Genomic DNA, 24,526 nt, shown 5'->3' with positions numbered 1-24,526 from the left:
ACAAAAGGCAATATAGTCATCACAGCACGAAAACTTGAAGAAGCTCGTAGAAAACTTAACTGCAGCAGTGAAAGCCAATATTTCTACTCAGTAGACTGATGGGAAACATCAACCCAAAGGAAACGGGAAACAATGAGGGCTACAACGCACTCCATTCTCTAATACGGAGCTGAATTGTGTGGCAAATACGCTAAAGGAAAAGTAAAGAATGGAACGATAAGGCAAGACCGCTGGAGAAACAAAACGCGCTGCAGCTAGACGGCTAGACTAATAAAAGACGTCACTACGTGGTACAGCAGAAACTTCGGTGAAGTCAATTTTTATACAACCCAAAAGCTTTCGGGTGGCCGCCGTAGCCGAATGGGTTGGTGCGTGACTACCATTCCGAATTCATAGAGAGAATGTAGGTTCGAATCTCGGTGAACACCAAAATTAATAAAAACATTTTTCTAATGGCGCTCGCCCCTCGGCAGGCAATGGCAAACCTCTGAGTTTATTTCTGCTATGAAGAAGCTCCTCATAAAAATATCCGCTGCTCGGAGTTGGCTTGAAACTGTAGGTCCCTCCATTTATGGGGCAACACAAATAGGAGGAGGAGCTCGGCCAAACACCCAAAAAGGGTGTACGCGCCAATTATATATATATAAAAGCTTTCCGGGCAAGGGCATTTTTAGAAATACCTCTTCAAAATAGGTAAATGCGAATACTCCACATGCACATGCGGTGATGCAGCCGAAGATGACGCTAAAGACACCTTTTTCCAATGCATGCTTTGAAACAAGCACGTCGAACGCAGGGAGAATGCGGTACGCCAGATAACCACTGAAAATGTAATCGACAAGATGCTAGGAGAGAGATGCTAGAAGAGGAAACGTGGGAAATCATCAGTGGTATCGCGGAAAAAATTCTTTGCATGAAAAAACGGGATCCGGACATGCATAAACCTTGCAATGAGGAAGATGGAACGCCATTCAGAAGTAATGCGAAAGCGTTTCCAGGGTGGTCGAGGGCCCCAAACGAGCGGCAGTTTTGTAGTTTCCGGACATGCCATTGCTGCGATGGCAGCTTTGATGATGCAATAGACATTTTAAACCCAAAAAAAATTATTTACTGGTATCTTTTTATTACCTGAAATTAGTTAGTAGTTTACTTAAATAAAAGAAATTGAACAACTTATACATAAAGCCTTTGAATATCTCAAATAAAGAAGTCAAACAACACTTTTACTTTTTCCAATATCAAGAACCAAGTTCCCAGTTCTGCCCTCATTCACTGTGGAGAAGTTCACACAGTTGCAATCGTTCATAATTCAAATGGAGTCCCAGTAAAAACTCGCTTCAATGCGCTTTACGCCGAAAGATGACCATGTGGTGTGCAGCAGGTATTTGCCATGAGGCATGGGCAGAATGTCAGAAACGTAATGCTGCACATGTGAGATAGGAAGCTTCTCGACTACAAAATCGTCCTGCAATAAATTGTAATTTGTTTAAATGTGGCAAAGTAAAATAAAATATGGAGCTTACCATTCCAAAAGGGCAGGTGTGATTCAAATTCGAATAGACCTCGAACAAGCCATGAAAGTAGTTAAGAAGTTTATTTTTGCGCGAACGCAAATATTTGCAAGCATCGAAAGTTATGTTGTAGAGGAAGGGCTTATATCCATTGGCTTTCTTGAGCAATGAGAAGTTAACCTAAAATGCGGCAAATGCCAGATGCGCGTATTAAAATAAAAAGTTAAACATTTCGTATCTAACCAACCGTAGTATTAGTTATAGGCACTTTTGAAAGTATCCTTACGCGCACCGACAAATATTTGTATGTACGATTGACGGATTTGATAAAACAATATTCGACAGTTAAATAAGATTTGTCCACGGGCTTGCATTGCACGTTTGTGAACTCCAACGAGGCGTTAGAAAAATGCCGGAATTCGTCCTAAAAAATGGTAAAAAGAAGAAACTTATTTTTGTATAAATTTAATAAATTATTTAAAATTTAAAACACATCCACTTACGTGGAAAAATATGCAAACTGCGAGTAAATAGAGCAATGAGGTTTTCATTTCGAAAGAATTTTTGAAAATGCGAAATGAAAATCGTTCCATATCTATTATACCTCATTAAGGTAAAAACAGATGTCTGTTGCTAATAGATTAATAATTACATGCAGTTATGAAATTTACGCGTTAAATTTTGCACTAATTTACAACATATAATTAAAAATTTCGATTAAAATCAATGTTTTAGATCTCATTTTGTATTTAAAGTACTTTGAAATAATTGGGGTTTTGAGCGATTCGAAAAAACAACCCACAGTGTTTTTGCGAGTTTTTAAATGAAAAAGTTTACTACAACTGAGCTGCAAATATCATTGGCGCTCCAAAAAGAATTGACTGTTATTAAGAGTTTCCTGTTGAGTGAAAAACACCATACAAAAATGTTATTGAAATATCTTTTCCTTTAGGGGGTTATATACAGTTAGAAGGCCGAAAGAAACGAATTTTCTAGAATTTTTTCTGAGAAAACTTTTAAATTTATTGATCTTAAAATTTTTATACATATTATGTTATCTTTTAACTGTGTTGTAAGGCTTAGTATCAGGTCAGTCCATAAGTTCGTGCGTATTTTACCCATAATTTCACTTTTTGACGTGATAACGTCTTATAATTCGATTTAGCCGGCTGCACGAACGAAAAAAGTGCGTTACCTTGCTCAATCGTCGTTACCTTGCTCATGCGGCGTTACCTAGCATGAACTGCAAGCGAAAGCGCGGAACGAACGACAAAGAGCACAATGTTCGGCAACGTTCGACATCTTTCTCTCTGCTACTTAAGTGAGCGTATATATGTATGTATATGCGCATATGCACATATATAAATTCACATATTTGTATTTGCATATGCCTTCTTATTGATTATTATTAATTTGATTTACTTGAAGAATTTAAAATAAAACCAAGTGTATCATCATCATCCTTACCGAATTTGTAATTAGTGACGACTAGTTGTTAATAATACCTGTTGTTTTAATGTTATTATTATTAATTTTTTGACGTGATAACGTCTTATAATTCGATTTAGCCGGCTGCACGCACGAAAAAATGTGTCGTTACCTTGCTCATTAGTGTTACCTTGCTCATATGTCGTTACCTTGCTCATTGCCGTTACCTTGCTCATTTGTCGTTACCTTGCTCATTGCATTGCATGAACTGCAAGCGAAAGCGCGGAACGAACGCCAAAGCAAACAAAGCGAACGAACGGCAACGTTCGACATCTTGCTCTCTCCTACTTAAGTGAGCGTATATATGTATGTATATGCGCATATGTACATATATAAATTCACGTATTTGTATTTGCATATGCCTTCTTATTGATTATTATTAATTTGATTTACTTGAAGAATTTAAAATAAAACCAAGCTTGTTAATAATACCTGTTGTTTTAATGTTATAATTATTTTTTGACGTGATAATGTCTAATAATTCTATGTAGCCGGCTGCACGTACCAAAAAATGCGTCGTTATCTTGCTCATGCGTCGTTACCTTGCTTGAACAGCATGTTATGTTATGTTATGATATGTTATGTTATGTTATGTTATGTTATGTTACGTTATGTTATGTTATGTTATGTTATGTTATGTTATGTTATGTTATGTTATGTTATGTTATGTTATGTTACGTTATGTTATGTTATGTTATGTTATGTTATGTTATGTTATGTTATGTTATGTTATGTTATGTTATGTTACGTTATGTTATGTTATGTTATGTTATGTTATGTTATGTTATGTTATGTTATGTTATGTTATGTTATGTTACGTTATGTTATGTTATGTTATGTTATGTTATGTTATGTTATGTTATGTTATGTTATGTTATGTTATGTTATGTTATGTTATGTTATGTTATGTTATGTTATGTTATGTTATGTTACGTTATGTTATGTTATGTTATGTTATGTTATGTTATGTTATGTTATGTTATGTTAGTGTTACCTCATTCTCTATATCCATACAAAATATCTATCAAACAAATAAAATTAAAATTTTGTTTTGAAAAATGCAACCATTCAATCAGTATTTTCTTATGACGTTATCACGTTAAGCTATCGTCAGTAAACCGACTTTACAGACAACCTCTTTTTTTATTATATATGAAGGAAAAAATTTATGGCAATATTTACCACATACCTTATAAGATATGTTGTATACTAATATATGTATATAAACATGCATATACATATACAATTTCGCGCAATTTTCAAACAAAAAGAATAAATCTATATGTAAGATGCATTCAAAAACAAATGGACAAATCAAATGTACGAATCTATTCTGCACGCAAGCAAATGTAAGCTAATGTGGTTGAACTGCAAGCGAGAGCGCGGAACGAACGACAAAGAGCACAATCGGCCCCCGCGTTCGGCAACGTTCGACATCTAGCTCTGTCCTACTTGAGTGAGCATATATATGTATGTATATGCGCATATGTAGGTATATAAATTCACATACTTGTATTTGCATATGCCTTCTTCCTGTGTGCATGGTAATGAACCATTTCTCTGTTGAGAATAGGACGATGATAGAAAAAGTAGGAAATGAAAGGGAGTGTTTCGAGTGTAAAGTGTCTTGAAAAAGGCAAATCGATGATGGTGCCTCTTAGTGTTGTTGACTTATTAACGTCTGATGCACAATCGAAATTGAAGATATCTTTCATGAATTTGATAAATGTTTCGTAATTGTTCACGTTTGTGTAAATGCAACTTGACCTATTCCATTGCAATTCCATTTATCTCCTCCTCTATATCCATACAAAATATCTATCAAACAAATAAAATTAAAATTTTGTTTTGAAAATTCCAACCATTCCATCAATATTTTCTTATGACGTTGTCACGTTAAACTATCGTCAGTAAACCGACTTTACAGACAACCTCTTTTTTACAATTTTTGCGTACAAAAAGTTATTCGCGGAATATAAGGGAACTATTTATATTTTCTTTGATATATTGTGCATTCAATAAGTGACTTTAATCGCGGATAGAAGCAGGTGTTGTTAAAAAATAAAATGGTTCTTCGAACGCGTATAAGAGGCATATTTTGTATTTTTTTTATAAAAGTGGTAAAATGCAACAAAAGCTGCTGCAGAAATAAACACTGTTCACGAAGAGGATACCATGAGTGTAAGTACTGCGCAAAAGTGGTTTTCAAAATTCCGAAAGGGTAACTGCGACGTGGAGGATGCCCCGCGCGCTGGTCGTCCTGAAGTCTTTGACGCCTTGGTCGAACTCGTGGAAACTGAGTCAAATTTCACAGTCGATATGATAGCTCAGAGGTTGAATTCATCGCATGGAACAGTTCACAGGCACCTGGTTCAGTTGGGAAAGGTTTCAAAGCTGGGAAAATGGATTTCGCATAGACTTCCGTCGCCAACCTTCAGCAGAGAGAGAATGTTTGTTTTCAGCTGCTGCAACGGCTTGAAAATGAAAGTTTTTTGAACCGTATCGTTACTGGTGATGTAAAATGGGTCGTTTACAATAATCCTGTTCGCAAACGGCAATGGTTAGATAAAGATGAAACACCAGAATCGACCCCTAGAGATGGCCTTCACCCCAAGAAGATTCTCCTGTCTATTTGGTGGGATATGACCGGTATTGTTTATTATGAACTTCTGGAACCAAACCATAACTGCTGATTATTATTCCCATCAGCTATCAAACCTGAATGAGGCACTTAACAAAAATCGACCGTCTTTAGTGAAAGACGCAAAGTTTTGTTTCACCACGACAACGCAAGACCTCATACCGCAAGGCAAACATTAGGCAAGCTGAACGAGCTCGGATGGAAGCTAATGCCGCATCCACCATACTCTCCGGATATTGCACCTTTTGATTATCACCTTTTCCTTACTTCAATCCCATATGAGTAACAAGAACTACTCCTCAAAAGAAGCTATAAAAAGGGATATCGAAGCGTATTTTGGCTCCAAGGACAAACAGTTTTTTGAGCAGGGAATTAAAAATTTGCCTAAACGTTAGGAAGACATTGTGAAGACATAATGAAGGAAACTATATTATTGATTAATAAATACTTTAAACATCTATTTTATTAATTTTAAAACCACCTTTAAAAACGCACGAACTTATGGACTGACCTGATAAATAAATTATGAAGAAGCACCATTTTATAAATAGTAATTTTTACAATCCGTCAGAAAACTCCAAATACCAAAATCAACTGAATTTATAAACTAAAGTTTATATATACTCGTAAGAGCATGAAATCATGTACGTATGTATGCTTGTGCAAATGTATGTAGCCGCTATAGAAAAACGGAAGATCGCGTTTTCGGATTTGCTTCTCATCTTTGATGGCTACCACAAAGGCACGCACACGCACACAAATACACTTGCATGCACTTGTGCACGAAAATGTCTCCACACATCTCATTGCATGCACATCCGTGTACTCCCCAGACGCCATGCCACAAGATTACCAAGCGCCTGATGTCGCTTTCCTTCGCCTCAGTTTCTTTAGCGCAGCCTTCGTTTCTAAGATCTACCAGATTCAAAACTCTTCAACGTACTCGTGCATACATATTCACATATGCACGTATATATAGAAGTGGTTAGTAACATTTTTGTTGTTGCTGCTGTTTTTAGCTAGCATGTCGGCGACGGCGCGATGTCGGCAAAGTGGCCTCTATTATTATAGCTGTCGTCTTAACTGAAATTGGGCAGCACTGATGCGCTTGCATGTTTCATTCATAATAGCCGCTGCCTCAATAGTTGGCCGTTTGCTTGTATGTGTTTTTTTTTGGAATTTTTTTGTTATTTAACCACAATGCATTTATAGTGTTGGCAGTCCTATTGATATTGAAATAGATGAAATATGTTTTAAAAAAAGGTGGCTGTAGACTTAAGAAGCCACAGCCAGTAGTTGGGCAGAAAAAAATTGATTTACGACTTCCGGCCCGCTCATTTGAAATATTTTTTGTATTTCATGTTTTCTTAATTTGAACTTTTCCGTCTTTTATTCTATTTGTTGTGTCTTTGCTTGTGCGCTTTCTGGCCAGTTTTTGCTATCACTTGTTTGTGGTTACATTTTTTCAGCTCCCGTTTTTATTGGCCATTTGTTTTAACGCTCAGTTAAATTCGGGAATTAATTGGCAATTTATAACGATTACTTAGTAATATTAATAAATTGCAATAATCTTCATTAGTAAATTTACTAATAAAGCCAAAAATGATTTATTTAACTCAAACCGCAAAATGTTTTGGTAAATGAAATGAGTAGAAGGGGGCTAGAAATTAAATAGTGTTAATGACGATGCGATTGTGGGTTAAGAAGAGATGGAGCATATTGAATAACTTCATTAAAGAATTACCCATTTATAAAAAATTAAATAAAAATATAATCGTTAAGTAAGTTTAAATAGATGGAGTGCTCCTAAGATAATGGAATTTAGTTGAAGCTAGTAAAGAAAAATTACTTAGGAGCACCAAGTGAAACCAAGTCCTTCTCCACCTGATCTTTCCAACCCAGAGAAGGCCTTCCTCTTCATCTGCCACTACCAGCTGGTACCGCATCGAATACTTTCCGAGCCGGAGGGTTTGTATCCATTCGGACGACATGACCCAGCCAGCATAGCCACTGGATCTTTATTCGCTGCGCTACGTCTATGTCGTCGTAAAGCTTATACAGCTCATCGTTCCATCTCCTGTGATATTCGCCGTTGTCAACGTGCAAAGGTCCAACAATTTCCGCAGAATCTATCTCTCAAGCACTCCAAGCTTCTGCCCCATACGTTAAGACGAGCATGACAAAGGCCTTGTAGATTGTTAGTTTTGTTCGTCGGGAGAAAACTTTACTACTCAATTGCCTACATAGACCAAAGTAGTACTTGTTGGAAAGAGAGATTCTACGTTGGATTTCAAGGCTGACAGTGTTACCGGTGTTAATGCTGGTCCCTAAGTATACGACGTCCTTTACAACCTCGAAATCATAACTGTCAACAGTGACGTGGGTGCCGATACGCGAGAGCGCCGACTGTTTGTTTGAAGACAGGAGGTACTTCGTTTTGCGCTCGTGCACCATCAGACCCATTCCCTTTGCTTCTTTATCCAGTTTGGAAAAGGCAGCACAAACAGCGACATTATTAAGGCCGACTATGTCAATATCATCGGCATACGTCAATTGTACGCTATAAAAAATATAAAAAATTGTGCCTGAGCGATTAAGTTCTGCGGCTCGTCGATGCGCTCCAACATCAGGTTAAAGAAGTCGCACGACAGCAAGTCACCCTATTTAAAACCTCGTTTGGTAGCAAACAGCATGTAGAGGTCTTTCACTATTCTGACGGCGCTGCTGGTATTGAACCAACTTCAGACATCGCGACATACAGTCTGTGCCAGAAAAAAGGAACTGCGTTATTCATGAAGTATAAAAGATATACATTTACAATTTTTTTTACATGAAAGTATGTAAACAACTAGGAATCTCAATTACTCAATAAACCGTGTAGTCTTCATCGTTGTCGAGTATAGTCTGACATCTTCTCGGCATTAGAGGCGGAAAACTATCGATGGCACTATCGACACTATCGATGGTTGGGCGCTATCGAGCCACAATCGATAGCAGCAGACACTTGCGATAGTGGGCCATCGATAGCAGGCGTCTCACATCGCCAAAAAAAATTGTTCGCGCTTGTTCTGTATCAGCAATTTCCAAGAAGAAAAAATAGATAGATATGGAGCGCTTTTTAAAAATAGGTATGTTTAATATATTATACATAAGTATTTTGATCGACAATGTGTGGAATTTAAGGTAAACGTCGAGTGTCCCCCTCAACTATCGGCAAGCAGGACTGCGAGTGCAATAGCACTGACTCTGAACCAGATAGACAGAGTATTACAAAAAAAGTAAAATTTCCTATGTCTGGAAGTATTTCAAGAGGTCCGACGACAAAAAATTTGCAAAATGTCTTGACTGCGGCAAAGAATACATGACAAGCGGCAATACGTCAAACCTGCACGACCACTTGAAAAGGTTTCATTCTGGCTTGGAAATTAAAAAACCAGACTCTAACACACGAGCTATAGGTGCTGAAAGCCTTAACTGAGATGGTTGCCAAAGATGTGCAGTCCTACAATATTGTAGAAAATGAAGGGTTTGTACAATACACTCAGGTATTGGATCCTAGATACAAACTGCCGAGCAAGACACACTTACGAGATGTGCTTATGTTAAAATATTTCAAGGAAACCTCTGCCAAGTTATCAGTAATACTTCAAAATGTTTCGGATATAGCTATTACATGTGACTTGTGGACATCAAGTGCCAATGCTAGTTTTTTGACTGTGACGGGTCATTTTGTTTATAATCACGAATTAAAAACAGCATCATTGGCTACGAAAAAACTGTTAAGCACAACTAATCACTGTTCGCAAAACATTGCAGATACATTGCGAGAAATATTAATTGATTGGAACATCCTCAATAAAACGGTATGCATTGTAACAGATAATGCCAGCTCCATGCTTAAAGCATGTGAAATATTGCAAATTAGCAATTTGCCATGCTTTGCGCACACTATTAATCTGGTGGTACAAGATGCTTTAAAAGTTGATGACGTAGTTCTTCAAGATTTATTTACTAAGTGTAAATCAATTGTTCGATTCTTTAAAAAAAGCACTATAGCGAATAAAAAATTTAAATTAGCTCAAGAAGTCTCGGCGTATACTTTGTTGCAAGAAACACCCACTAGATGGAATAGTTTCTATTTCATGATTGAGCGTATTTTAGAAACGAACGATGCCATTGCCAAAGTCTTATTATCAACGACAAATGCACCGCAGCCATTTACTGCTGAAGAAATACTTGCGCTAAAAGATATTGAAAAGGTATTGGCTTTCTTTCAGCAAGCAAGTGAGAAAATTTCTGGTGGAAAGTATGTAACCATATCGCTAATTATACCCATGGCATATGGACTTTTCCGCAAAATCGATAGTGTTTCACCTCTGCTACAAACTTTGCAAGGAAAAACTATGACAAAAATATTTATGGAGTCAATAAAGAAACGCCTTTCCATATATGAGCAAAGGACAGTCTGCATGATGGCTACGCTATTGGATCCACGCTTTAAAAAAAATGGATATCAACACAGCTCAAACGCTGAACTAGCAGCAACATTTTTTGAAAATGAACTAGCAAAATACCCCGTCAAAGAGTCCCTAATTAATCTGCCCGTCGCACCGGATACAAGTTCCCAGGACTCTTTGTTTGATTTTTTGGGTGAGCGATCGATGAACAAAGTTGGAAACTCACGAGTGGATGCAATCCTGACTAAAAGGCAATATCTGGAGAGGGCAATTGCCGCTCAAGATATGGACCCTCTGTTATGGATGAAGGTATGCCTAAAAAACGAATTATAAGTTCTATATAATTAAATATATTACTTTTTTTCTAGGTGAATCAAACTGAATTTCCCTCTATTGAAAGGTTGTTTTGCAAATATCTTTGCATTCCCGCTACGTCCGTAGAATCCGAAAGAACTTTCAGCAAGGCGGGCCAAATTATTTCAGAGAGGCGAACCCGTAACTTTTGGTTAAAATAAACTATAATTTTCTTGTATTCATTTAAAATAAATTTGTTTGTCGGGCTATACTATCGATGGCGCTTTCGACAATATCGATGGTTCAAAATTAACTATCGTCGAATATCGATGGCGCCCACTATCGATAGTTCTCCACCTCTATTCGGCATGCTTTGAACCAGATTTTCTGCGTAGCTCGTCGACAAACAGGACCAGATTTTGCGAACTTGACGCACGAGTTGCTTTAAATTATGGACTGGCCTTCCGGCAAGATGCGTTTTCAGAGTTCCCCACACATTTGCAATGGGATTGACGTCTGGGGGCTGGGAAGGCCAGTCCATTACTGTGACGCCATTTTCTTGTTTTATTGTTTCTCAATGTATTTTTCTGAGAGTAGTGGTTTTGACGATGTGGTTCGGTAGGATATGTTCGTTCCTTCAGTCGACGTTCGATTGTTTTGATACTCACATATATTCCCTTTTTAGCAGGAACTGATCGTGCTTGGAATAGTCACAAAGAAGGGTCCCGCTTAAAAAGTTGGACGATCCCCTTATCCAATCGTTTCAAGCCGCGCTCGGAAAAGTCATCAACATTTTTGTACCACTTATTACACAGATTCCATATCACAACAAACTTTTTTGATTTTTTAATCACTTTTGCAGCCGCGGCGTAAGATAATTTTGGCCCTTTCGAATGCATGCATAAAAATACCGCTTCGAAACGCTTCGTGTACTTCTCTCTCATTTTTGTTTTGTTGCGTCTACGGGAAAGTTTCGAACGACACTAACCTGAGTTAGCACTGGCGTCGTAGCGCTTGAGTGGGACTATTACGCAGTAAAAAGCAGAACGAAATATATCGTGAAGTTACAAGAAAAAGAACCGGCTCTTTTCTTCTGACACAGGCTGTATAGACAACTCCGTTTCGTGCTGTCGAATGCAGCTTTAAATTCAACAAAAAGATGGTGTGTGTCGAGAAAAAACAAAACAAAGCGTCCAATAAGAACTCTGCTGAGTTATCCATCTCTAATCAACATATCCGACCAACTCTGCTCAAAGGCACTGTCCATTGGCCTTATACATACCGTTTAGCCATATTTTGCATGGCTTTGGATGTGATTGTATACTTGAGTGCAACTACAATTCAAATTAATAACACGGTAACGTTGGTTGTATCTACACATTTTTGAAAATTGAAATGTTCTCGGACTGCAAACACCTCAAAAAAATGGAATTTGCCCAGATTTTAATTTTTACAATTTGATAATTCGGGAGAATATTTTGAACAAAAATGTCGAAGCGAAGTAAACAGAACAATTGGTTTGACAGGTATCCTTATTCAATCCTTATTGTACCTCCATATGACTTTCTAAGTACCGATTAACTTACCCAATTCATCAAAAACGGTACACAGTGTTGCCAGCTCGGTAGATCTGTGATCAAGCACAGCCATGTGAATTGGTGATAATCCTGGCTTGATTTATTGATACCGTGAAGCAGTAAACATTTTATTATTTTGTGAAAAATGAGTATTGGAAAAAGTTTGTATTGCATTCAAAATTCCCGTAATAGAAACTCGAAAGCTTTCACCTTAAATTCCTAAATTGCACAGTTACTTACAGGCGCGAGGCCTCTACAAATTTGCAAACGATGAATTATTTGCAAGCATTAGGTCACCCCTGTGAAGACGATGTGCAAACATATGTACATACAATATATGCATGTATATGTACATAGGTAGGTGTATGTATGTACTATTCAATTTTTAATACCAGTGACAATAAGTAAATTTAATATTCGAAAACAATTGAATGCAGCGCGTCAAATTCACATTGCTGAGGTGGGTGCTCTATAACACCTCTGAGAATCGACAAGTGTTTTTGAGCCGCTTTCGCCATTCCGGCAGTGATTTCGATTTATGCGTCATCTGTTGCAAGTCGTGTTATGACCAACACCTAACCGTAGGTATTATATTTGTGAGAGTATAGTAACTTTCAGCAATTGCCGGCTCATTGTTGACGAACTCATAATGCTTTGGCTTGCTTCAATTGCATATGCACGTACTTAAGTATGTACATATGTATGTATGCGCGTACCCCATTCGGTTACAAATATTGCGAAATCGTACGTAAATAATGAATGAACGGCAAAGTTTTTGAAGTAATTTCCCTTTAGTTATTATTTGCCTTAGGTATACGTACCTGTGACAAATACAGGTGTGTGAAGGAAAGTAGCATAAGGCATGAAATTGCAATTATTGGGTTGGGGCATAAGTTCATAGCATTTTTAAATTTTCTTTTATTTTACTACGATTTGTTAGCTGTTTGGCAAAGAGTAAGTATTCATTCGATAGAACGCTTTCTGCTCTACAAAACTATGTTAATTGTATTTTTGAGTTATTTAATTTTTTATTAGGTTTGAGGCTTAGAAATGGAATACCCAGGAGGCAAAAATCCACATTTTCGACACCTCTTCATTTTTTTTTCATCGAGGTCAAAAAATAGCTGAAGCAGCCCGGGACATTTGCGACGTGTATGGAGAAGTTGTCATAGACGAGTCTACAGCACGGAAATGGTTTGCAAAGTTAAAAAATGGCAACTTTAACGGCAATGATACGTACCGCAGTGGAATGCCTTCTGAATTCGATGAAGAACATCTCAAATCACTTCTGAAGAGCGGTCCCCAAATCAGTCGTGAATACGCTGAAAAAATGAACTGCGATCGTAAAATGATTTTCAATCATCTTCATTCAATGGGATTTACCGAAAAATTGGGAGCCTGGCTGCCTCACGTGTTCAATGAAAAACACGAACACAGTCGCCTTCTAATTGTCACGCGGTCATAAACAGTGCTTCTTGTACCGAACCGTCACTGGAGATGAAAAATGGCACCTAGACATCAATATGAAGCAATAAAAAGACTTGGTGGCTCTAGGAGATACGCCAAAGTCTAGAGTCAAGCCGGATCTTCATCCAAATCAGATCATGATATGTATTTGGTGGGACTGGGAGGCCATGGTGCACTGGAAAATGCTCGAAAAGAACGCCACGGTCAACAAGGAGCTCTACATTGCTCAGCCAAACCGCGTGAATCAGGCTATTCGACTGGAAATATCTGATCGACATGGTTAAACCATACTCCTTCAGGACAACGCCAGGCTCCATGTTGCAAAAGTCGTCAAAGCCGCACTCCAAGAGCTCGTAAGAAGCTCGGAGGTCCTTCAGCATCAGCCGAACCTTACATCGACCGATTACCATCATTTTCGCTCCCTGTCAAACCATTTGAAGAGCGTTCCTTTCGATAGCAAAGAGGTCCGTAAAAACTGGCTCAACAACTTCATTGACACCAGACCAGGCGATTTTGGGCGGAACGGCATCAATAAATTGGTCGAGAGGTGCGAAGAGGTTGTAAACAGCAAAGGCGAATATATAATTGATCAACTTATTGATATAATTATTGTCTTTTGTTTAAATAAAGGTTATGCAGTCGGGCTAAGTTTCAGTTCGCTACCTTAATTCGGTTTTCAAATTTCGGTCTATATATCAGATAACAGATGTCAGACGCCCTTAAGAAAGGAGATGCCTCATAGCAACTGTGGTGGACTCTATCCCCTTATACGCAGTGCTGATATGGGCTGAAGCCAAACATAGCCGTATACGTGAGGTAGTTTGTACTCACAGACGCAGCGCACTACTCTCTGCATGCGCTTATAGGACGGTATCAGACGACGCAATATGCTTTATTGCTAGAAAGATATCAGTGGACATCCTCCACATCATCCACACGATGGAGTTGTATCGCCTATAGGGAGTGAAATCGACGCCAAATGAAAAAGCTGCAGAAAGTGCGCGACCAGTGGCCGAATGGCAAAGAAGATGGGATGAGTCCACCGGTGGCCGAACATACAAATTCATACCAAATCTTGATGAGTGGATGAGTAGGAAGCATGGGGATATCGACCACAACCTAACTCAGATACTCACCGGACTCCGGTTGCTTCTTGGAATACCTACACCGTTTTTAGCTGCCTGATAGGCGTTTTTGCCCAAGTTGCTGGAATACAGTTGACAGCGCAGAATATGTGGCCTTCCACTGCAAACGTTTCAGTGAAGGACGAGCAGTGCTGGAGAAGGCATCCGAACATGTGCCATCTCACAAAAGATTTGTCCGGGATATGTGCTCGAGCATCGCTAAATGGGACGCCGTATAAACATTCGCGTCTACAGTCGTCATGAGCCTCAACCACATTGACTGGGAGAGGAAAGCAACAGTTACAACACCGATATGTTCTCGGTGAATGATGCAATGAATCGTTAGGAATTTGAGATTCATCTCTTAAAGGCCTAATAGACCGATTTTTTTACCCCCTGGCTTATACCAATGGAAATGATATGTCTACACACCTTTGGCCATCTAATTGTAGAGATTCATAAGAATTTGCCTCACGTGTTGAGAAAATAATTAGTCCGCTTTAATAGAAACTTATTAACTTTTATGTGAATTGATTTCTAATACTCACAAATATATATAAATATGCTTACATACAAATGCACGAAAATACATATATACGAGTATATGAGTATAATGAATGCTTAGTCAGAATTTGGAATTTCTGTGTTTCTCCATAATTATCGCATCTCGATTCTCAGGAAGAAATTATTTTATAAAACGCACCAAGTAACTTGTAAATGTGATATTGTGAAAAAGTTTCGTCATACCCCCTTCATGGAGTCATATGAATGCTTTAAGAATATGGGCTGTGAGTCTATTCTCCTCATTCATTTTTACTCATTCAGCGTTCAACTATAAAAGTATGACTTCGCTGAATGAATCAAAATGCCTTTTCTTGAATTCTTATTTGCCACTGAACAAATTTTTCCAAGCTTACAAAAACCATGTAATATTTTAATTAGCCAGGTCGATATCATATTAATGAAATCATATGAAAGTTAGGCGAGATGTTGGAAACAAAATTCTTCAGGAACTAATACCCTAACATCGTACCCAGTAATGTCGTACTCGTACTGCTTACGTTTAAGGGGTTAGGTGTAGTCAGGTGATGATTTTCAATATTTTTTTTTGCTAGTCAAATGCTTTATTTTACAAAAATAAAAACATAGCATTAATACATCATATTTCGACTTGACTTTAGTAAAATTTCAATGAGGAAAATAAATAATTGTAAAAGTTATCGCTGTTTGTGTGGAGTGATCATCGCAAGTCCTTGGAGATTCATTTAAAATCAATCGGGCAAGTGAAATTATTTAATTTATTTTATTAATAGTAAATAGTATGCCTTATGAAGCTTTTTTTCAAAATTAACAATATGGCGGACTCAGGAAATATTGTATTGCATTTTTTCAGATTTTCGAGAAAAAAACCGACAATTAATTGTTTAAGAAAAATTGAAATTTTGAAAAAAAACATTTTTCGATCAAGCACGAGTTTTTTATGTTTTTCAAATGCGGTATACATTTTATTGAAAGCTACCAAGCGGTTTTTAAGTTATAGTGATCACCAGTTCAAAAGACATAATTTTGAGAAAAACGCAGTTAAAGTTTTGCGAACGCTCCGGAGCACCCTTTGTTAATTGTTGAATAACTCGGAAAGTATTTTTCGGGTTCACTTCAAATTTTCACACAATATTTTTAAGAAATTATATAATACTTTAAACAAATCCAAACAAAAAATTTCAATTTTTTGAAAATTCTGACTACCCCTAACCCCTCAAGCGTCTTAGCTTCGCGAGCTTCACTGAAATTGTTGAAAATGAATGCTCTTTCCTATGCGTAATGAAAAGCTAAGAAGAATTATTGATCCCGCAAATGCTGATGTCTCAGTGACGAAAGTGGAAAATCGTGGAATGTCAATTAAAAACTCCTGTTTCATGTTCAGGTATGCATATCCCGTTTGTAAAATATAAAAAATAGCGCTTTTTTTGTGCAGTATCTTTTATTTTAAATTTGCGACCATTAATTAGTTACGAATTCGCTTATATTTTAGTTCACCTGATACAAAATGAATGAAAGATTTGCCTAAAAAACAAGGTAAAGAAAAATATTGAGGCCTTTCAATCTTTCAAGCCATGCGCCCATGTCCCACGATATTAACTGAAAGTCTTCTAGAACTCACTCCTCTTCATATTCTATCTATCTTAACAACAACCAAAGTAACCATTGGCGCAGGCGTTCATCAAAATCGCAGAAAGTTTGATATTCTTACTGAACTAACCCTTGAGATTTCAATACCATGGGACATGAGTTACCGATGCTCAAACGCTTAAAGATTGAACTCGGCTTTAAAAAGACTTGAGTACTTGGTCTAAAACCTACGAGATACACCACAACATGATAACATGGGACACGGACGGAATTCTCACTGAGAAAAGTGCAGGGGCAGATGTTTGTGGGCCGGGGAAAAGCTACTCGGACGCTCAAGAATACAAGTATTTTACCAGCGGAAGCCTTCGCTCTAAAAGGATGCGCTTATTTTAACCTTGAGGACAACTATAACAACAAAAGCTTAGCTATCCTTACTGTTAGCCACACAGCAATCAAGGTTCTTAACTCGTTCCAGGTTACAACAAAACTTGTGCTTGAATGTTTTGATAAACTGGATTCCTTAGGCCAGATCAATAAGGTACGGAACCCATGGGCTACTAGGAATTACTAGAAATGAAATGCCAGATAAGCTAGCTTAGAAAAGGGTGGCCTCCTCACATATAGGCTCAGAGCCATTTTGTGGCTTAGGAAGGGGTGACTTCTGCTCTCTTATTTAGAAAGTAGAGGAAACGAAAAGAAGAGGATACTGGGGCAATCTACCGGGCTTATCGTAATCCAAATCAGTGATAGGTAGCCTAAACCTAAACTGCTTTGAAGATTGCATGGAATTAAATAAAATTAATTTGAAAACCACATCAAGACGGACGCCACAAATAGGAGGAGGAGCTCGGCTAAACACTTAAGCGTTCGAGTTGCCATAGGATAGGTTCCTCATTCATTGAACTTCATAGCGCGTCGTTCCTGATGGTATTCGGCCAGAATATTCTGCAGATGATGCGGAGGCATTTGTTGACGAAAGATTGTAGCCTCTGTGTGGTGGCGTTGGAGACTGGTAATATTCCACTCCAGTACTCAATTCACACATGAGCTGAATATTCCAGTTTGTACCACCTGGACATTTGCGAGCTCGCCTAACCTGTATGCATTCTCCCGAATGCCGCCTTAGCTTTGGTTAGCCTGCAGTTGATATCTTCATCTGCTCTCCCATCTGCCGTGATAGTGCAGCCGAAGCAGCTGAAGTTTTCGAAAAATCTCTCAAGGCACTCGTCAACCTTCATAGGTCGGGCTTTATTATGGTTGACACTCATGGTCTTCGTCTTGACGTTGTTGACCTCCTGTTCGGCAGTCCGCCAGTGCGTGCCAATGTGACTAGTCTGTCCGCCCTCGTTTGCATTTCAATGAGTTTGTGAGAGGCAAGGCAGGTGTCATCGATTTCCAGGTTCATCTTTTGTGCAGTGTCAATTGGGTCTTGAAGTCATCTAGGACGATGGCGTAGAGAAAGAGCGACAGGGTGCAACCTTACCTTACATCTGCGTTGGTAGGGAATGAAGCAGTAAATCAATGCCGGGTCGGAGTTCTCATAAAGGGCTCTGATGAGACGGATTATTTTAGCGGGAACTCCCTTTCTACTCAATGCCAGCTATGAGTCTCGTTTGATTGTGTCGAATGCCTTCTTAAAGTTAAAGAACAGCATATAAATCGGAGAGCGTCACTCAACTGATTGTTCTACTATAATACGAAAAGTGTTGGCTTGGTCAACACAGTTTGGGTGAGAGCGAAATCCAGCTTGCTCGTCTCTTAAAGAGCGTGCGATACATTGTAGTCTGATTTATATGATCGTGGCTAGAGTTTTGTAGCTGGCGCTGTGTGAGGGTTATTCCTCGTCAGGTGCCGCAGTCGCGCGATTCGCCTTTCTTGGGCAGCTTCACGATGATGTCTTTTGTCCAGGACGGAGACAGTTTCTCATTGTCCGAGACGACGGTGATAGAGGGATGCAGAATTTCCGGGACGACTATCAATATTTCTGGCTGTAGGCCATTTTCGCCTGCGGCTTTACAGGGTTTGATTGAAAAGCAATGAGCCTTCCCGCGCGGAGCGTCTGCCAAGCGATCAACCGAATCAGCTGGTGGGGAAAATGATCGTTGGACCTTCCCCTTCCACTAGAAACCGGTCCCAGTTCGCTGGCAACAGCGGAGCAGTCAACATCGCTCCGCGCGTGAAAGCTGTTTTAAAAGTGTGTTATGATTTTGCAGTGGCGAAAATGCAGCGATCGTTGGAGCAACGTTACTCGATCAAATTTTGCATAAAGCTAATCAAAACGAGTACCGAAACCATTGGGCTACTCAAGGAGGCTTACGGGGACCAATCGCTGTCCAGTGCCCAGGTAAAACGGTGGCACAAGTCGTTCAAGTAAGGCCGGGAGGATGTCGAAGACGAACAGCGATCTGAAGGCCTTCGACGACGCAAACGACCGCCTTCCTCTGCACCTCTGTATTGGCCAAGATGGGGGTTCCGGTGCTTCCCCACCCTCCCTACAGCCCATACCTGTCCCCTTCGGACTTCTTCTTGTTCCCGCGCCTGAAAAGAAAGCTGAAGGAGAGGGGTTTCGACTCCATCGAGGCGATCCAAAAAACTGTGACAGCCGAATCGACCGCGATTCCGGCGGATGAGTTTAAAAAATGTTTCCTGCAGTGGAAGGACCGCTACCAGCGGTGTATTGACGCTCAAGGCTCCTATTTTGAAGAATATTAGTTGTATAAGCCAAATGCTTTAATAAAACTGCATAAAAAGAATAAGGTTTATTACTTTTGAATCAAACCCTGTATACTCAGAATTTCGAAAAAAACTTCGGTGAATCCTGTAGTCAAAATTCGTGCAAAAACTGAACTATAAAAACGTTGTGGCATCCATTAATGAAAATCGTAAATGACATCGTAAAAAATAGTATTTATCCAAACCAATATGTATAAGTATTTGTAGCTGCTGCTAAGATTTAGTGGTTAACCGTTATGCGCCATGCGAATAGCCAAATTGGTTGAGTGTTTTTGGCCTAACTCTTTCTTCTTCCATTTTTTCGATTGTTTTTACCGGTTTTTTCTATAAATACCTTTTAGAAAAGTTTTATTTCTCAACCTATTTTTTTAATTGTACAATTATCCACATGATCTGAGTAGTCAATTTTCGCCGCAATCATCGCATTGTTAGCGAAAGTTTCCCACCAGATTGAAAGCAACTTCTTTTGTAATACATAATTACATAACATTATATGTATTTACGCATTGACTTTATATGGAATATTGCAAAAGATGATATCAAACGTAAGTGGGTATACAAATGTAAGTACATACATAAGTAGTTGGGAACAAATTCGCTTAGCATTTTTCGTTTTTAAGGTAGGCGGGTTTGCAGTTCTAGTGGCATTCTATATCCTTTTAAAGCTTTTGAGTCTCTCACTTGAATCTCAAGAACTCTCTACATATACCACTTACAGTGAAGAGGTAAGTAAATGCATGGAAAAATTCTCGATTTTTTACAGTATCATTTCTAAAATCTCAATACATCACGTCAATAATATAATATTTTACTTATGCACATATACATGAAATCACCACTGGAATGCTTCTACTATCAAGAGATTCGAGCCCAGAGTACTGGCTAAAGTATTAAGGTTAAAAATTGTTGCTGCGTAGTAAAATACTCAATTTTTTACAGTTTCATTTCAAGTATCTCCTCTAAATATCTCACCTCAATAATATATTATATTATATTTTACATAGCAACCATATAAAATTCGTCCTCTCCCAAAGAGGTCCGATCTACCGTGCACAGGATATTTCCGAAGAATTTGCAGTCACTTGGAGGGATTATTCACATTCTTCTAATTTTCATACAAATTTCAATACCGTAAAGAACAAACTCCTATCTGAACCCTACGACAACACCTTTCCCTGCCCTAAAGCCATCCTTTCTGACTTACCAATTACGCTAGACGAATTTGAGACTACAATAGGCTCAATGACCGGCAACCCCAGGAGAGGACATAAGGCCGGCGGGCCAATTAGATGTCCTAAATTCAGTAGTTTTCGCGAAGCGTTGTAGGATGAGAAAAAAAACAATTAGCCAAATGAAGTTTTGGGGATAGTTTAATATATATTTGAACTAAAAAAAAAAATTTGTACAATCTCCAACAATATATTGTAAGCCGAGTTATCAATAGATTCCCAGAGCGTCTTGCCACTGAAGTATCCAACTTCTGTACAAGATACAACTTGCAATTTTCATCTGAAAACAAAAAAAAAAAGATTATTAATTTTGATGTAATTATCTTCGATGTGAACTAAGAAAATTGGGAGACACGTAAAATTCGAATTTTTGGGGAAGGTAGAAAAAAAGTGGGTTTTCAAGGAAAAAAAAACTCTTCAACTGGGTAAAAAAGTCGCTTAACAAAAGTTTTTGGATGTTTTTTTTAGTTCACATAGAAGAGAAAACAATACTGAAGATAACGCATTTTGAATGAAATGGATAGCTCGTTTAGTTTTTTTGCAATCGTGTACATAAATTAGGTAAAATCGTGAAAATGAAAAGCCGAGAAAACGCGCTTCAAACTACAACAATAAGCGCACGGTTGCTCGACGCCGCACTACGCTCGGCTCTGTAGCTCTGCAAATACTTGGAATTTAACTCTGAAAATTTGTGCCTCATGTTCTTGAATATCTAAGCTATTGATTTCAGGAAAAAAAAAAAATTGATTTTTTTGACCTTTTAATTGGCCCGCCGGCCATAAGCCTTCTCAAAAATCTCCCATACAATCTTAGAAACAGACTCGTAAATATCTATAACATCATTTTCAACCACAGTATTTACCTGGAGGCCTGGAAAACTGCAAAGATTATTCCTATCCTTAAACCTAATAAACCCAATACCATTATTTCGAACTACAGACCTATATCCTTACTCCCCTGCATGGCTAAAGTTTTCGAAAAAATGATTTCAACTCGGTTACTGTGGTACGCTAAACAAAAAGGTTTCATATCGGACAATCAATTTGCGTTTCGAAGGGGTCTTGGTATGATTGACCCACTTCTATATTTTGAACACTTTGCCTCTACCGTTCTATCCTCTCGAAAACACGTTTCAGTTCTTAACCTAGACTTCGCAAAAGCTTTCGATATTGTTCTTCGGCAATCAAAACGCTGGAAAGTTGTCAACAAAATGTACCATACAATTAAGTCTTTTTTACTGAACCGCAAATTCTTTGTTAGTATCAACAATTACGATTCTAATATTTTAAAATTACACAATGGCATACCTGTATTCAAGGTTCTCCTCTTTCAGTAATTTTGTTTATCATAGCTTTCAATGAAATTACTTCCTTAATTTTCCCACTCCCATCTATTAATCATTTTGTTTACGCTGATGATCTGGTAATTTTCTGACCTAAACGACCTTTCTCAGATAAAAACTCATTTTCTAAATATTTCAAGTCGGATCTTTGAATGGTCTAAATCATCAGGAGCTAGCATTGCTTTGAACAAATGCGCAACATTCCACACCTGTCGTAAAAACAAGTGTATCTTCCGTTCCCTTTCCATTTCTAACACTATAATCCCCCACACTAACACTCTTAAGATACTCGGCGTTGTTTTTGACAAAAACTTACATTTAAATACCATTGTAAATATATTAGAATCAACCGGTAGAAGATGTATCCGGGCTTTCCCCACATCCCCAACCAAAGCTGTCTTACCGGAAGCAGGACTACCAGATATCGCATCCAGAGTACTGAGCAAGACGCTGATGTTAATGCCAAAAATCATGCACTGCAAGAGCAAACTTCTATTCAACATAGTCGACCATGACTACCACAGCTTACAATGTAAAGCAAAAAGCCGTCGGTCCTGTCGCGATGCATCACACTCGCTAAAGAATTGAACATCATATCGACACCGACCCTTTTGAGAAGACCAACATACCCTCAGTGGGTTTCCTGTTTCTATAATAAATTATTCTGCCTTAAAAAAATTGAAACAGCATCGGTCGAATACATACAGCACTACAGCGAAGCTACTGAACCTTTTCGAGCAGAATGGGAATTTATATTCACTGACGGATCCAAATCGGACACCAGCACAACATTTGCTGTGACAAATGGCGACGGTGCCACAATTTCTGTCGGTGCACTGCCAACATACTGCTCAGCTTTCACAGCAGAAGCAGCTGCACTGCATGAAGCAGTAATGTTTGCCTCCCAAACGAGCAGACAGCATCTAATATGCAGCGACAGCGACTAAACCGATTTTCCCATCTGACTCTCCTTGCAGAGGTATCAGAACTTGTATGCGTCTACGAATCGGATATTCAATTCCCACTCATAGTCATTTACTAAATGGAGCCTTGAAGCCGCCATGCTCATACGCCTGATTTATCACTACAACATCTCCTGGACGAATGCCCTGGCCTAAGTCAGATCCGAACAACAGTTTTTGGCAGCAGCAAACCCTCTGAACATCTGAAATTAGCAAACTCAGATAATATTAACGCTTTCCTTTCATCCGACATAACACAAAGTTTTTGCTTTTTTTAATACTTAATGTAAATTATCTCGAAATTATCTAAAATAGTCTTATAAGTATAAATCTCGAGCCGAAGGCCTTAGTAGCCAGATTTCTTGTTAAATTTTAGTGTATTGGTTGTTTATAACTCTTACTCTTACATATAAATAAATACATAAATAACTATTTTACATGCATATGCCTACATATATAAAAAGACACTCAAACGGTTCTGCTATAAAGAGAGTCGAATTCAGTTGCATTGCCTAAAATATTAAGGTTAAAAATTGTTGCAGAGACAGATTAGCATAGCATAAATATACCAGCAAAAAACAAAACTATCTTCTATTTAACTAATTTCTACAAACGAATTGAATGGCGGACTATAAAACAAATGCGACACATTGTCTGGCGCTTTGATAAAATGGAAACAATAACACTGGTGCCCGAAGGTGGTAGTTGGAAATTAGCTCTCACTAAGAAACAAAATCAAGAGCTCGTACACGCAAACTTCAAACGCAAACAATTAAACTTATACAAACATACATACGTATAATAAAGGCATCAAAATGACCGCGAGCACTCAAACGGCAAATAAGAGGGATTGCGAAAAAAATGAGCACCGAAAATTAGTAAACTGCTTGCAAGATTTTAGAAAATACAACGTGAATGTCTCATGGTCCACAGCCAAATGGCAAGTAGAATGAGTAGTAACGTTATAAACGAAAAATATGATAAATGTGAAATCATCGCAATTCAAAGGTGAATTCACCAAAAGGCGAATAGTGGACCCTTTGTGAGAAAAGGGGTTATTTACTTATTTATTCAATTATTAATAATCTGGAAATGCAGTATTTGGTAAAGACTATGAAAAGCTGATTACTTAAAATCTACTTATTTAATTTTAATGACGTAAATGTAACATTTCTTATACAGGGTGACCGATGGGAATCTGAGGTTTTTGAAATGAACAGTCCACAGTTATTTTAAATGAAATATTTTATTTTAATACACAAAATTCTTTGTCATGACATGCCATTTGAAGATGAATATTATTTGTGAAAAATTACGTCGGGTAAGTGGTGCCCGTCCTCCTGAATGCAGTTTTCCAGCCTTCTCCAAAAATCGGCCATCACACGAGTCATGAGTTCAACATCAATTGTAGCCACTTCTTTCCTGATTGCCTCTTTCAGTTCTGCCAATGTGCGGGGTTTGTGAGAGTATACACGTGATTTGAGATACCCCCACAGAAAAAAGTCACAAGTGCTCAAATCAGGTGATCTCGGGGGCCACGGGATGTCGCCAAAACGTGAAATTAAGCTTTC

At 38.3% G+C, this 24,526-nt stretch overlaps 1 protein-coding gene across 1 annotated transcript; it reads right to left on the bottom strand.

Annotated features, from left to right (window-relative positions):
• Window positions 1–1,149: 1,149 nt before the first annotated feature.
• LOC128868418 (uncharacterized) lies at window positions 1,150–23,802 on the bottom strand. The gene is made up of 4 exons (XM_054110486.1): window positions 23,752–23,802; window positions 1,759–1,935; window positions 1,524–1,691; window positions 1,150–1,465 (listed from the first exon to the last, which is right to left on the bottom strand). The coding sequence occupies exons 1-4, from the start codon at window positions 23,764–23,766 to the stop codon at window positions 1,310–1,312; spliced, it is 516 nt and encodes a 171-aa protein (XP_053966461.1). The 5' UTR covers window positions 23,767–23,802; the 3' UTR covers window positions 1,150–1,309.
• Between the last annotated feature and the right edge of the window lie 724 nt (window positions 23,803–24,526).

The sequence above is a fragment of the Anastrepha ludens genome, chromosome 6 (assembly GCF_028408465.1).
Source record: "Anastrepha ludens isolate Willacy chromosome 6, idAnaLude1.1, whole genome shotgun sequence".
NCBI classification, from domain to species: domain Eukaryota; kingdom Metazoa; phylum Arthropoda; class Insecta; order Diptera; family Tephritidae; genus Anastrepha; species Anastrepha ludens.
The sequence above is the reverse complement of the archived record's forward strand: the minus strand, read 5'-3'. Positions and strand labels throughout refer to the sequence as shown.

Excerpts from the sequence above, each read along its gene's own strand:
- LOC128868418 (XM_054110486.1), bottom strand. Across the intron at positions 1,692-1,758 it reads TGCCTATAACTAATACTACG|GTTAACTTCTCATTGCTCAA; the intron begins GTTGGTTAGATA and ends GCCGCATTTTAG. Across the intron at positions 1,466-1,523 it reads ACACCTGCCCTTTTGGAATG|GACGATTTTGTAGTCGAGAA; the intron begins GTAAGCTCCATA and ends AATTTATTGCAG.